At 58.2% G+C, this 14,297-nt stretch overlaps 1 protein-coding gene across 3 annotated transcripts in view; it reads right to left on the bottom strand.

The window, feature by feature from the left end:
* The window catches only part of ESYT3 (extended synaptotagmin 3), a 57,292-nt gene that overhangs the window by 18,753 nt on the left and 24,242 nt on the right, over positions 1 to 14,297 (bottom strand). For all 3 annotated transcript variants that reach the window (XM_082625126.1, XM_082625125.1, XM_082625127.1), the window contains exons 2-10: positions 12,442 to 12,483; positions 10,942 to 11,076; positions 7,461 to 7,537; positions 5,817 to 5,883; positions 5,106 to 5,195; positions 4,569 to 4,624; positions 3,015 to 3,135; positions 920 to 1,090; positions 146 to 228 (exon numbers count right to left, since the gene is read on the bottom strand). In XM_082625126.1, coding sequence (XP_082481252.1) covers positions 146 to 228; positions 920 to 1,090; positions 3,015 to 3,135; positions 4,569 to 4,624; positions 5,106 to 5,195; positions 5,817 to 5,883; positions 7,461 to 7,537; positions 10,942 to 11,076; positions 12,442 to 12,483 — 842 coding nt within the window. The remainder of the gene's footprint in view (positions 1 to 145; positions 229 to 919; positions 1,091 to 3,014; positions 3,136 to 4,568; positions 4,625 to 5,105; positions 5,196 to 5,816; positions 5,884 to 7,460; positions 7,538 to 10,941; positions 11,077 to 12,441; positions 12,484 to 14,297) is intronic.

The following is a 14,297-nucleotide window of genomic DNA, read 5'->3' as shown; positions in this document are numbered from 1 at the left end:
ACGATGGGACTGGTTGCCTGGTACTGACGTCACCACGTCAGAGTGCAGCGAGGGTTGCAGGGCCCTGGGCGCTGGAAGCAGGGGTACCTGGGCCTCAAGGCCTAGAGCCCTGCGCCCCCAGGCCCAGCTTGGCCCTCCTCCTCACCTGCCCAAGAAGTCATCCTTGTCAGGATCCTCATCGTACAGGTCCACCACCAGGTCCTGCCCAGGGACTTCATACACTATGAACTGGAAGGAGAGAGAGGTGACTTGACCTGCAGGCCACAGCGGCTGATGCAGCAGACCTCAAGCATGACCCCAGGCGAGCCAAGGGCCAGCTCCGCCGCCTGCCAGCTTGGAGCCCCGGGCAGGTTCCTGCCCTTCTCAGTGCCTGGAGAACCCCACCTGTAAGAGGGAGTGACGCCCTCTCCTGTGGGTGCGGAGGATTAGAGGCAGCTTGTGCAAGCCTGTGGGCAGGGTGGGTGCTCGGGATGCTGGCTGCTGTGTTTTCTGCCCGGGGCTTGCCGCTTCCAAACTGCAGCACTCACACAGGCTGTGGGCCTGCGCTTCACACGGTAAGGACTGTGGCTGAACTTAAGGCAGAACGTCAGGCTCCTGGTGTCTGGCTCTGGGAGGGAGGGCTAAGAGGACTGGGCCAGAGCTGCCCCTGAGGTTCTGTGATTTGATTTGAAAACTTCCAACAAAGCCGGCTCTGGTTGGGAAGGGACGTAGGAATCTGTCAATAGGCTGGCCCTCCATCAGGGGCCAGAGCGGCCCACCTCTGGAAGCCTGTCCCCAAGGGCCACGCCTGTGGCCCAGTGTTGCCCGTGGGTGTGTGAGGATCGTGAAGGTAGGGCCCTCCCTGTTTGGGACAGGACCACCCAGAGTGGAGCCCTGGAGGGCATGGAGAGCAGCTGGGAGCCGCTGAGGAGACGCTTACCTCAAACACCTCGTTCCAGGTGGGGTTCAGGTTCTTATAGATGGTCCTGCTCCGGAAGTGCTGCAGGCCGATGCTCACCTTGGCATAGGGGTCTGACTTGCCTCCGAGTCCTAGGAAGTTGTCCTTCTGGGCCAGCTTTTCTGCCTCCAGCAAGTGGGCTCTGATCACTCCCTGGAAAATGCCCCAGCCCAGGCCTCACAGCTGTTTCTAGGGCCCTCAAAGCCCCCGACATCAGAGCCCAAGCCATCAGCTATCACCCTAGCCCCACCTTACCCTCCCCATGTCTGGACAGGGAGACAGAAGCCAGAGATGACAACCTCTCGGCCAGGGCCACGCAGCAAGGGACGGCAGGGCCCAGGGCTCTGTCCACTGCACCACGATGCCCGGCCACATTCCCGGCCCTCCCGCCCCTCCGTACCTCCAGCCTGCCCCGTGAAGGGCTCGTTCCACTGTGGCCACTTCCTCGTCCTGTGCCAACTGACACGCCACCCAAGCGGCTTTCCTCCAGCGTTCCAGCCCCTCTCTAGCTTACACGTAGACTGAGGCCCGCTGTCATTTCTTCCCACTACCCAGGCGTACACACCCCTGTGGCCGCTGCCTGCTGCTGGCGGTGGGTCCCTGGGCTCGTAAAGGCCCCAGCACTGAGTCACCCCACTCCCAACACCCTAGGCTATGTCTCAAGTCAGAACAGAGCACAAGAACCAGGAAAAACACAGTCCAGGGGGCCAGTAGGCCTCTGGCCTAGAACTATTTCTTTTAAATATCAGTAAATACATATGCATTTGCCCTTTGACCCAGCAATCCCGCGTCTAGAAATCTATCCTAAAGACATACTGGCAAACATACGAAAAGATATGGACAAGGCTCTTCACGACAGCACTATTGGAAATAACAGAAAACCAGACACAGCTCAGCCATCCATCAGTAGAGAACGGGTTGAACAGATGCGGTACATTCACGTGGTGGAGTACCACGTACCACACTGTCATGGGGTGACCCTCATGACACGTGCATGATAACAGCAAGGTGAGGAGAGCTGTGGCCCGCTGCCGTCCATCCAAGAAAGGGGGACTATGCGTGTAATCAGATGCGTACCCACAGCCATCACGCGTGTATGTGCTCATATTAGAAAACAAATAATGAAAAATACTGGAGGAGGAGGGACTAGGTGGTAGAAGCTAGACTCCTTAAAGCACAATTTGTTTTTCACACTGGCCTTTAGAAGTGTGCAAATATTTTACATGATTGTGAAAGCAAGTTAAGGTAAAAATTAAACTCTAGAAACAGAAAATGGAAGGAAACAAATTAATGTAAACATTCACGGCCAGTTGTCACAGACACACAGAGAGGAACTATTCCAAGTGAGTTTAAATTGTAGCCACTTGACAGTACATCTCTAGTGGGATATGCCCTAAGGACAGAAGGTCTGCAGTAGCTATGATGTAGGTGACAGTGCTGTACTGAGACTGCTAAACGCACAGTGTGGGGTAAGGGCCACGCGTCACCCCTGCGTGGCCTGATGCCTCACACCTGGCTCTGATGGTACAAATAGGCACTTTCCCCTCTCCTGAGGCCCTGACTCCCAGCCCCACGGCCAGGGCACCTTCTGCAGGGAGGCCATGTGGCTGTCCTCCTGAGGACAGCCCTGAGGGCTGGCCCCCTCCTCAGGGGCCCCCTGAGCTCCCAGGGCGGGCGGGGGCGGTGGCGCTGAGCACCCAAGGAAGCCCCCCGTCCTGGCTCCTTCCCAGAAGACGGAAGCCTTCTTCCTGCCACCAAAGGATGGAATGGGAGCCTCCTGTCCCTGAAGGCCCCTGGAGTTTCCCGGGAGCGAGCGTGACTGCCCACAGTCCCCAACACAGGCCACATGGGGGGACCAGGATCCAGGAAGGAATGCTCCCTGGGCTTTTTCCCTCCCAAGACAGGTGACTTTGGGCAAGTCATTCAACCTTCCTGAGACTCAGTCTTCGCCCCATAAAATAGGATGCCAGGCCCTCCCAGGGCGGACATGAGCATCGCCCTCCGAGGGTGCGTCTCCCTGGCCCGTCTGTCCCTGTGCTCTGGGCCCAGTGCCCTAGTGGCCCGCGCAGGTACTCACGCGGGGCAGAGGGAAGCACAGGGCAGTCAGGTCCAGCCCTTTCTTCACGGGCACAGTCACACGGTTGGGCAGCACCATGTGGGCAGCGATGAGGTCCTCCAGCAGGCTGTCTGACACGTCACTGGGGACAGTGGGCACGCACAGCTGTGGAGGGTGGCACCACCTCCCCTAGGCCGCCTGCCTGCCCGCCCGCCCGCCCATCCCTGGAGCTGGAACCAGGAGCAGAGTCTGGGGGCAGGTGGGCCCATCTCGGGACGGAGCAGCCCTGACCCCAGCCTGCCTGGATGGGGGGTCAGGGGGAGGATGTAGGGTGTACATTTTGACCGCCCCTGGGCCCCCCCACCCCAATCCTGCTTTGTCCTCTGAGGCATCACAGCATGGTAGCCAAGAGCGAGGACATGGATCCTGGGTTAGAATCTTGGCTCCGTCACCCATAAGCTGTGTGACCTTGGAAAGTTGCTGCTCTCTCCAGACCTTAGTTTCCTCATCTCTAAAATGGGGCTAATTATGCCTACTTCCTGGGGTTGTTACAAGGATGAGTTAATACGTGTGAAGTGCTGAGAACAGTGCTCAGTGCCCGGTAAATGCCAGGTACGTGTCCACTGTTGTAGCCCTTCTACTCTCTGACATCACCTTGAAATCCTCCTTCTTTATTGCCTGACTCCATCTCGCCAGTAGAGGGAGCCAGGGGCAGTGCCCAGAACAGGGCCGGCACGCAGTAGGTGCTCAGGAAATATCTTCTAAGTGAAAGAATGCATGACTGGATTCTCTGCGCCCAGGGGGCGAAGATCAGTGGGAATATCCCCAGTGAGGGAGTGAGTGGTCCTCCCCGCAGGTGGGGACAGCTGCTGGGCCTGGCGAGCCAGCCAGGGGCTACCCTGGATGGTCCACTGTCCCTCCCCCCTGGGAGGCGTGTCCACACGGGGCTGGAGCCCTTCTCTGCTCGTCTCAGGGGCCTGAGGCTCTGAGCGCAGCACCACACCGGCCCCAGGAAGGTGGGTTGCCCAGACCAGCTCCTCCTCACTGGCCTCTGCTGTGACAGCTGCCCCGTCCCATGCCAGTGTCTGTGTCCGGGTGGGAGCCACTTGGGCTTCTCACACACACTTGGGTAGGGGAGGGAGTGGATGTGGACAAGGAGGACACTCATGTGTATCCACACCCACTGTGCCAGCACCGCACATACCTGACTGTTCTCCCAGGGGCCTCAAGACAGAGGAACCAGGCTCCCCATTTACTGAGGAAGAGCCCAGAGAGGTGAAGTAACTTGTCCAAAGGCACACAGTGGCTGAGGGGGGGGCCAGGAGCCTGGTCTGGCTGGCCTGGTTCCAGAGCCTGCGCTCGCCCCTCATTAGCCCACGCGGCCTCCTCTAGGACATCTCACCTGATGGCGTCGCTCCAAACACACCCACGCTATCCCTCTGGAGGGAGCAGCTGCCCACCCCTCTCCTTGTGCAGACAGAGGGAGGGCACAGCCACGGTGTGGCTCCCGTCACTGGCTGCACGGCCGGGAGGGCCCCACCTCGGGCCTGCCTGGCGGTTCACACAGGCACTTACTTGATTCCTGGCACGTCCAGCAGGTTGGTCAGGCCTGTCCAGTTGATCTGCAGGTGCTGCAGGGGCAGGAGGAGGCCGTTAGGCTGGAAGGAACCGGAAGCCCAGGCTGCGGACCCTGTGCCAAGGGCCCCGCCCCCGCCCCCACGGAGAATTCAGCCAACTGGGGGGGGGTGCCCTCTGCGGGGGGCGAGGCGGGTGAGGGCGCCTCCCAGTGCTGCTCAGGACCAGGGCTGTCAGGCAGGCTGCTTCTGCCGGGACCACAGGAGCGGCCCGAGGGCACGGCCACAGGCCAGCCTGGCACCCGAGGGCTCTGAGTTACAGCCTCCTCTCTGTGACCTCAGCCACTTCTCCAGGCTGTTTCCCGGGCTCGGGAAGAGCAGAGTTGAGCCCCTCAGGCCGCCTTAGGGAGCACGTGAGATGGGGGGTCCAGGTGGGCTTCGGCAGCGTCTGTTCTTGGGCTCAAACCCAGTACCTGGGCCCAGTGGGCGAGCACCGGCCCACAGGGAGCGGCCGGCCCGCCTCGTCCTGGGGACTCACCGGCTTCTGAAGGAATAACATGGTCACAGCTCCCACGAAGGGCTTGTCCACCAGGAGGGGCTCCAGGATGAGCCGCAGCGTGCCCTGCAGCTGGATGGCACAGAGGGCCGGGGGGGACCTCAGCCACCCTCCTTCCCGTACCTGCTCTGCTCATGCATGCCCGAGCCATCCCCAGATGTCAGGGCCACCTGCCATCACAGCAGGGACCACACTCGGGGAAAAGAAGCCAGGGTGCAGCTGCCACCCCTTTGCCGGTTCCCAAGGGCCACAAGCTGGCCCTCACTGCTCCCCACTGCCTTGCTGCCTGGGGGCTGCAGCCTTGACCGTGGCCGGGACCCAGGAGTGCTGTCCAGCTCCAGCTCAGCGCCTCTACTCGTACCATAAAACAGCTCTATCTCCTCCATCCGCCTCAGTTTCTCAGCACCGGCTCCGCATCGCGTCATAAAGAGAGCCTCTCACTTCCCAGGGCAGTCGGAGCCTCTCTGGCAGGGGGATTTGATGAACAGAGGCAGGCGTGGGGCTGTCCTGAGCAGCGGGGTGGTGAAGCCCAGCCACCGCTTCCTGGCCCTGTGATCTCAGGCCTGGAGTCCCTTGACTGGTACCAGCCTCTGTGCTCGGTGTCAACACCCCCGCTGCAGCCCCCTCCAGCATAAGCCCGCTTCCCCTGCCCTGACCCCCAACCTAGAGGCAGTCACGCCGGGCTCCACCCACCTGGATCCCGTTCACACCAGCCTGTATCTTTTGCAGCGCCACGCTGATCTCACAGTCCCCGATGTAGCTGAAAGTGGGGAGGGAGAAGGAAGGCAGAGAGGAGGCGCAGGTCCACGACTCAAGACAGGTTGGGAGACTCGCCCAGTGCAGCCCAGCCCAAGCCCAGCTGGCCAAGCCCGAGCCCTGCATCACCTGGATGTGGACTCCTTGACAGCTTCGGCTTTTCTCAGCTCTGCGCAGACACCGCCCAGACCCCTCAAGGCAGCCCCTGGGGCCCCTGCACCCAGGGGTCCCACGTGCATCCCCACCTCTGCCACGAGGGCAGAGACCTCTGGGCACCACTTCGCCCCACGACACCCCGCAGATGTGGAGGAGGGGCTCTGGGTGCACACACTGCTACGCCTCTGCCCCGTCTCTCCCCAGGGACACAGAGCAGCCCGCAGCCCCCATCCGCCATTCATGCAGGCTTTGCTGGGGGTGGTGAGGTGGGCACAGTAACAAGTTCTCAGAAGCCTGAGTTCAGCTGGCAGCTCCTGCCACGCGATGGGCACAGGAAGCCCAGAATGGGTGCCCTTGAAAGTAGAGAGCAGAGACCCCATCAAAAGACTGAAGGAGATGCGGAGGGAGAGGGTGGCCATCCAATATCTGCAGGGCACAGGCAGGGGAGCCAGACGTCACCGAAATGCTGAGTGTCCCCTGGAAGGGCAGGGGGAACTCAGGGACCCCAGGGGCTCCCTGAGATGACTGGAAGGCTGGGTGTGTGGGCTAGATGACCTTGACGTGCCCCAGCTATTCACACAAGGATCTTGTGGCAGAGCCTTGGGGCCGGGAGGGCCCAATTGCCATTAGCATCCCAACACACTTGAGACCAACCCCCATACAGTGATGGGTGTTCTGGAGTTGCCTCCTGTCTTCCCAAGGTGTTCTCAGAGCCAGCCTCTGGGCTATGGACAGGAAATACAGAGGCACTGGAAATGAATGGCAACCTTCTGGAACCTCAGGAGTTGATCCTTGATCCTTTAAGCACAGTTCAAATCCCACCACCACCAGGAAGACTTCCTGGATTGAATCTCCATTCTCTCTGACTCCAGCCTATTACAAACCTCATTCAAAAGGGGTGCCCCTGCCCGACCCACTGAACAAGTCACCTGTGTGTATTTGCATCCTTTAGTTTTTCTGAGGTACCACAGAGCCCAGTTCTCCTGCTGGCCTTTCACAGCCTGTGCTCGGAGCTCCCTGGGTTGCATCACAAGTCCCCACATTTTCTTGTCACACTTGCTTTCTCTTGCTACATCCTCTCTGAGACGGCTGGTCTGACCCTCCAGGTGACCTGGCCTCCAAGAAAGCTCTGTTGCCCAGGCCTTGGTACCCAAAACATGCCTGGTGCCTGGTCTCTGGGAGAAGCCAGGACTGGGCCGAGGGCTCAGACAGTAGTGGCTCCCCTGGGACCATCCGTTCTCTTGCCACTCCTCCCCGTCCCAGCAGGGACCTTGTGCTCCAGCCCAGGGGGATGAAGGGGCAAATGTGCTGTGAGGGGCTTTCACACCCCAAATGAGTGTTTCCCTGAGACTCCAGCTTCAACCTGGCTGTTCCCACAGTGTTACCCCGCCCTCCACACCTGGCCCCAGGGGCACGAGGGCTCACCAGATCTGCAGGTCCAGGACCACCTGTTTCCGGTTGCACTGGTTAGTATGCACCTTGATGCCGTTGATCCTGGGGCACTGGAAGAGATGCCAGAGGACTGGGTCAGCAGGGGTCTTGCAGGCAGGGGGGCGGGGGGCTGCTGGCTCCCTGCCCAGAGCTGGGCTTCGTCCACAACCACCAACGTGACCACTGCACTCCCGGGATGAGGCATGAAAGCAGAAATCCACCGTGCAGTCCCTGCCCATCCTTGGCACCCTGATACCTCCCTCTCCAAACAAACAAAAATTTTTCATAATAAAATGTTGGAGAAAAAAATTCAGTCGACCACACTAGAGGAAAGATTCTATTATCCTTCTATTCTCTCCATGGAAAGTGATGCTTACAAATGCATTGTCACATGCAAAGGTTATCAAAGAGTATGGAGCCAAAACTGCGGGAACAAAAGTATTACAGGGATATCTTGAACAGTTCATTTAAATGATCATGTAACTTTTCCCAGAGTTTGTGGTATGTGTGATATGTCAGCTTTTTAAAAAGTACAACTTGTTGTGATTTATTTTCTCATTCGTTCTCATATTTATTCAACATTCATTTTTGTGCTGGTTTTACACTTTTTAAAATTCTTTTTTTTTAAGAGGGCCCCCAGAATTGTAGAAGCTTCAGGCCACACAGCACCTGGCTTGATGTAGAAGACCCAGCGAAAGCAGCAGAAGCCTCGGGAGGAGGAAGGGGCCTGTCACGGACCTGCCCCAGCCTGAAGTCTGCTCCTGGGCTGGGGGCTGGTTTGCAGGCACCCGTGGAAGCTCAGCCAGCCCCAAGACCCCCATCTGCAGAGACCAGCCCTGGAGAAGGCTGCCTACCTGGAGGCCTTGCCACAGAGAGGAGGGCTAACCACTGTGAGCATCTCCTCTGTGCCAGGCAGGGCGGCCCTGGCTCAGGGCTCACAGTGAGCGCGGGGCACCAGGCTGGTCAGGTGCCCCATGTGGAGCACCGCTCACCCACCCACGCAGAGTGGCCCTGACGCCAGGCCTGTTAGTCACGCTTCACAACCACCCTTATAAGTGAACCCTTTCCTTTTACAGAAGAGGAAACTGGAGCTCAGAGAGGTTAAGTCACTGGCCCAAGGTCATCACAGCAGTGAGCAGAGTTGGGCATGGATGTGGGAATCAGAGGAAGCAGGAAACACTCATTGGCGTGAAGGGAGTGGGTGTAGTGAGCGCACTGAGCCTGGCCAAGCCCAGGAAGGTCATGTGAGGAAGTCCTCTGTGAGGTCCCCGCCTTCCCCCAAGTGGAAAGGAGGGGGATGGGAGAGTTAAGAGGGGTGGGAGGAGCCAGGACATGAAGGGCTTTGAATGCCAGGACCAGGAGCCAGCTATTTCTTCTGCGGGGCTGGGGCATCTGGTCACCTTGCAGGTCCCCCCGCCCCCGCCAGGTTTTCGTGACAGGGTGAAAATCATCTCTCAGGATCAGCCACTCCTAGTGAGATGGGAGATGGATGGGCCCCTGGCTGGACAGCTGGTGTTTGTCAAGCAGAGTAAATTTGAAGTTTTGTTTTTCCCCAGACACTCCAAGGACAAAGTTGGTGGCAAGAGCTGAGCTCTGCTGAAGTAGAGATAAGATGACCGTCCTGAGGTCAAGGAAAACTTCTGTCTGCACATGCGCAGGAAGGCTCCTTGGGTGTCAAAAAGGGAGGGGCGCCCCCCTATAATAAGTGTGGACATGCACCCACAGTCCTTTGCGGTGGGATCCATCTTAGCAAAAAGTGGCGCACGCATCTTGGGGAGGGTCCTACGACCAGTCAGATGTGGGAAAAGAAATGAGAACACTGGCCAAGTGTAAACAAAGACCCGGAAGAACTGCCCTACATAAGACGATTTAACCGCCTCTTTACGGCACTCCTCCTCATTAGGGAGGATGCCCACCCCCTTTCTCTGGGTGTGTATTTCTGCCTTGATTCTGCCTTAAACAAACAATTTCTCCATGTGCCCTCTCACATGTTGTGCTGTGTCTCTGATAATAAACTCTGTACCTGTTTTTACAGTTTTTGCCTCCTTGAAACATTCTTGCTTTCAAATGGGGGCAAGAGTCAGGGCCACTTTGCTTCTAGCCTCTAGCCCCCGGTGGTGGTCTAGCGGTTAGGATTCCTGGTTTTCATCCAGGCTCCCCAGGTCCAATTCCTGAGCAGGGAACTAAGATCTCGCTTCAGGACCGCTCACTGCGGTCTCTCTGACATCACTAGGCCTGCCTGCTTCCGCCACCAGCAAGGGCCCGCTGTCCCACAGGCATCACCACCCAACAAGCAGCCTGGCCGGGCAGGCTCTGCTATGAACACAGCGGTCCGCAAGCTTCCTGACTCTTTGCCTGCTGAGTTCTTCAAACGCCGACTCAGACATCACCCCTCCCAGAAGTCCTCCCTGACTACCACACTCCCACGCCCCGACACTGCTGAAGCCACGCGTTCCTCCACGTCGTGCATGCACTGCCATGTCGGTGTCCGTCACCCCCCAGCTTATACGTCTGTCTCCACGACAGGACAGGGACCTTCCTGAAGGCAGGGGCGCAGCCACACCATCTCTGTCTACAGTGCCTTGCACACGGCCGTGCTCAGGAAGTCATACGTGAGTGAAACAGGGAAAGAACAAATGAGCCAACAGATGCTGGGACAAGCGAGTCCTGGCAGAGTCTGAGTGGCTTCAGCCAGAACCTCCAGGGCTCAGGTAAGCCTGATCCGCCCCCACTCGGGAGGCTGGCGGGGCACCCACCCTGGGGCTGGCCGACAGCTCTCATCAGGCTGGCCTGCCCGCTACATCTGCTTCTCCTGGAGCTGACCAGATGCCAGTGCCTCTGATTTACGGGGTGATGGAGCTCACAGCGGCTCTGCCTGGGGTATGCATTTTCTGATGATCAAAATAAGACTTTTACATCAGTGGGGCACTGAGGGGCAGAAAGAGTGGGGCAAGAGGCTGGAACAGGAAATGCAGCCTAGAATAGGGACATGACATTAGGTGTGTTCAATACACACACTTTTACCCTGGGTCACCAAGTATCTTCACAGAACTAGCCTGGGCTTCTAACACGGATAGCCAGCATCAACCAATCGGTAGAGAATTAGTCACTGCTTTGAGGCACTGACGATCCCACTCCATGATGGTGAGTTCTCCCCAGCTGATGCTGAGGTTAGGAAGAGTGACTCGTACGTCTTTGTGTCAGGCTGGCTTCCACCACCACATGGCACGTTCTCCAAATTTTGCTTAAGAAGAGTGGAAGTATTGCCCACCTCTCCTTTTCCTTTTCCCTGAGCCAGGCTTCCCCAGAACCTGTAGAGGTGGTGGTGATGGGACGAGGGGCTGAGGGGTTTATCCTGAGGCCGAGAGGCTGGGAAGTGCAGGAGGGGAATGGGCCCCCTGGGAGTGACCCCTGGCAGGGGCTGGGGAAGAGCCTGCACTGTAGGTCCGGCTGCCCTGCCCGAGACAGCACTGACCTTCTGCCCGAAGTAGAGCTTGGTGAAGGTGAAGGTCCTCAGGTGCACGTTCTTCTCCCGGATCTTGGGCTCGAGTTTCTCCCGGAACTTGTTTTCCATGATCATGCTTAGGTAGGGCCAGATCTGGGAGATGATCTGGGAGGACAGGAAGGGGCCTTTGGTCGTCAGGTCTGTGCCCCCTGCCCCAGACCCGTGGCTGCCCAGGGGTGGCCCTTATGCTGCAGCACCCATCTGCCTGCCTGACCCTCATCCCATCTACCCACCTATCCGTCCATCTGTCCATCAGACATCAGATAACTACAGCCGTGGTTCTCACTCTTACAGTTAGATCCCAAGATTTGCTGCCATTTTGCAGCCCACCATGAAATAGTCACTCACTAAACTTAATATGATGAGGCCCTGTAGTTCTGTGCTAAAACATAAGCTACCTGAACAACACTGTGGTATTAAACAAGAAGTAGCAGGTGCCAGAGGTTTAAGAAGAAAAGAAAAGAAAGAAAGAAAAAAAAGCCACAAAAGAGAAATTTAAATTGTTTCCTGTGGATGTAATTTTTTTCCTAGCAATCGGGAAAGGCTGCCTGTAGCTGATTTCTGCAGCAGGATGACTCAGTGCTGGGAACCAAGTGTAGGACCTGGGGAGAGGGAAGGTGGTGGAGAGATGGAACCTGGTGGCAGAAGATGGTGAGCAGAGAGGGGCAAGGAGCGGGGAGGGGATGTGGAGGGGGGGAGAGCAGCCCATATGTTCTGTTTGGGGCAAAGGCCTCTTCCACCTCTGGGACTTGGGCCTTAGTTTAAAGATGCAGCTCCCCCTTTACAAATCCTAATCAGAGGAGCCTAGAGGAAGTGCGGTTTCAGGGTTTAACGCCCCTACCCCTCTCCGGCCTCGATGAGCCAGGCACTGTGGTGTTTTAAGTACCGCATTAAGACTCACGACAGCCCCGGGAGGCAGGGACCATCATTATTCCCATCACGCAAAGGAGGGGACCCGCTCTGAGACATCAGGCAACCTGCTCGAGGTGGCAGCCAGTGCTGCCAGATCCGGGCTGGGAACCAGGCGAAACCCCGGTTCCCTAATCACCAGGGTGCTTCGGTGATTAGGAGCTGCTGTCAAATCCCGAATCACTGCCTTCCTCTCCCCAGGATGCACTGGTCTCGGCCTGGTGGGCCACTGGAGGCCTGCACTGTGCTCTGTGCTTCTCCGTACTCTTAAGTTTTCTGCTGTGGCCATGCATTAATTTCACAATGAAAATATTTTCTTTTTAGAAAAGAGAGTCATTGGTGATGAGAAGAACCCGGAGGATGGGAAGAGCAAGCGACAGGCAGAAGGCCCCACCCCAGCGACCAAGGGCCAGCTCCGCTCCTCCCCGGGCAGGGCTCCCGCCAGGACCGCCTTGTCCACGCGCTGCCTGCCCCATCCAGGCTTCGGGTGACTCAGCCAGGGCTGCAGGGGAGGACGAAGCCTGGAGGAGGCCGGTGCCCCCAGGCCCGCCCTGGCCTTACCTTGTTGGCCCACTCGACCCGCTCCACGTCCGGGAAGTGCATCTAGGGAACAGAAGCCCCGAGGGGAAGTTAGACGTGAGACCTGCCTGCCCTGCGGGACCAGGCGGGTTCCCACTCCCAAGCACAGAGCTGCACTGACCTACCCTGGAAACTGGAAGCCGGCCCGCGGCCAGGCGGGGGGCAACCAGGCCGAAGGCGCTCACGTGCGGCCTGACACTGACCTGACCTTGGCCACCAGCTCCTGGCTCAGGAGGCACAGAGGGGCAGTTCTGCGGCGACCGTCCACCCTCCCCTCGCCCCTAGCCCACCTTCCCAGTGGAAGTGCAGAACCCCAACCTGGACCTTCCCCAGGGTGACACCCGAGTTTGCTTCTTGCAGATTCTGTCCCCCTTATTCCCTTTAATGACACAAGTAATCATAGCCCCTGTAGGAAAAATTAGAAAATACAGCTAAACGAAAGGGAAACTATTTTATGAGAGAATGCCGCCCAGTGATAACTGTCATTACCAGGTTGATGTGTTTCCTTCCAGTCTTTTCCAGAAACAAGTACGTGTAGTTTTCACAGAAATTGAGGTCACAGTGCTTTTTTGCAGGCTGCTTTTTTCACTTAATATACTGTGATTGTGCTGACTCCAGAGGTAACTGGTGCCAATATAAAAGGCCAAAAAGGGCACCGTGTTGTTTCCAGGGGCAACTGGGGAGTGGACGTGCCCCTCCTCGGCTCTCGGGGCCCCCTCCCCAAACCCACCCCGTCCCCGGCAGGGAGGCCCCTGGGCCAGATCCTATGGTCACAGCATAGCTCCCTCCAGGGCCTGCTGGGTGAGTCCTGCCACATCCCTTGGGTGGGGTGGGGGGAAGTCCCTGAGGGGAATTGACAATCCTGTCGCCTAACCTGATTCTGAGGGTGCTGAACCCCCTCCCCACAAGTCTCAGCCTCGGAATATGTCTACTGAGTGCACTAGCCACCCCCCGCGAGGGCCGCCCCCGCACCAGCACCAGGGTTTTCTGGGACGGACAGAGTAACAGTGTACGGGTGCCTGGCGCAAAACACAGTCGATAAAACGGAAGGGACGGCCATCACTGTCACCCTGCCGCAAGTCCCCGGAGGACGAGGCCAACTCCGGATCAGACTCACGGTGGGCCTGGGACCCCCGACGGTGGAGAAAGGGCCTGTCCTTCCCACCTGGGGGCTCGGAAGGCGCACTGTCCAGGGGCTGAGTAAACGCGTCCATGCAGTTCACACACCTGGTGCAGCCCTGCCAAGGGCCAGGCCCTGAGCTAGTCCCGGGGGCCCAAACGCAGACCTAGGCCTAGGCCACTCGCCCAGGAGGAGACGGAGAGAGATTTCCTTCTCTCAGGAGCAGTTTTTAACAGGCTTGACAGTTCAGAGGAGCTCAGTGCTTCTGAGACTCCTGGGACATCACGCCATTCTTCCAGCCTCAGTTTCCCCACCTCTGGGCAGTGGCCCATACCAACTTGGAGAAGCGTCTAACATTCCCAGGTGCTGCCAGAAAAATACTGCCTGGTTGCCAGAAGGGGAGTCAGCCCAGCCCAGGAACAGAAGGGAATCGTCGGGGGAGCAGGGGGCCAGGAGCCAGGGCCAGCCTGGCCAGTTCACCACACATGCCCTGCTGCGGCCCTGGGTCAGGTCCCAAGCTGGGTTCCAGCCAAGTGTAGGGTGAGACCCTTCCATTTCTCCCTATTACACTCACTGCCCAGCACTGAAGTAAAAACTCCTGCACGTGGGTCTGAAAAGACCCCTTGCTTCCCCGTGGATTGCTCCATTCACCACCCTCTTAGACTTCCGTTCTTCCAGGCAGCCTTTCCAGATCGCTCAAGCTGGGGCTAGGTGTCCC

The sequence above is a fragment of the Mesoplodon mirus genome (assembly GCF_964341445.2).
Source record: "Mesoplodon mirus genome assembly, chromosome: 6".
NCBI lineage: Eukaryota > Metazoa > Chordata > Mammalia > Artiodactyla > Ziphiidae > Mesoplodon > Mesoplodon mirus.
The sequence above is the reverse complement of the archived record's forward strand: the minus strand, read 5'-3'. Positions and strand labels throughout refer to the sequence as shown.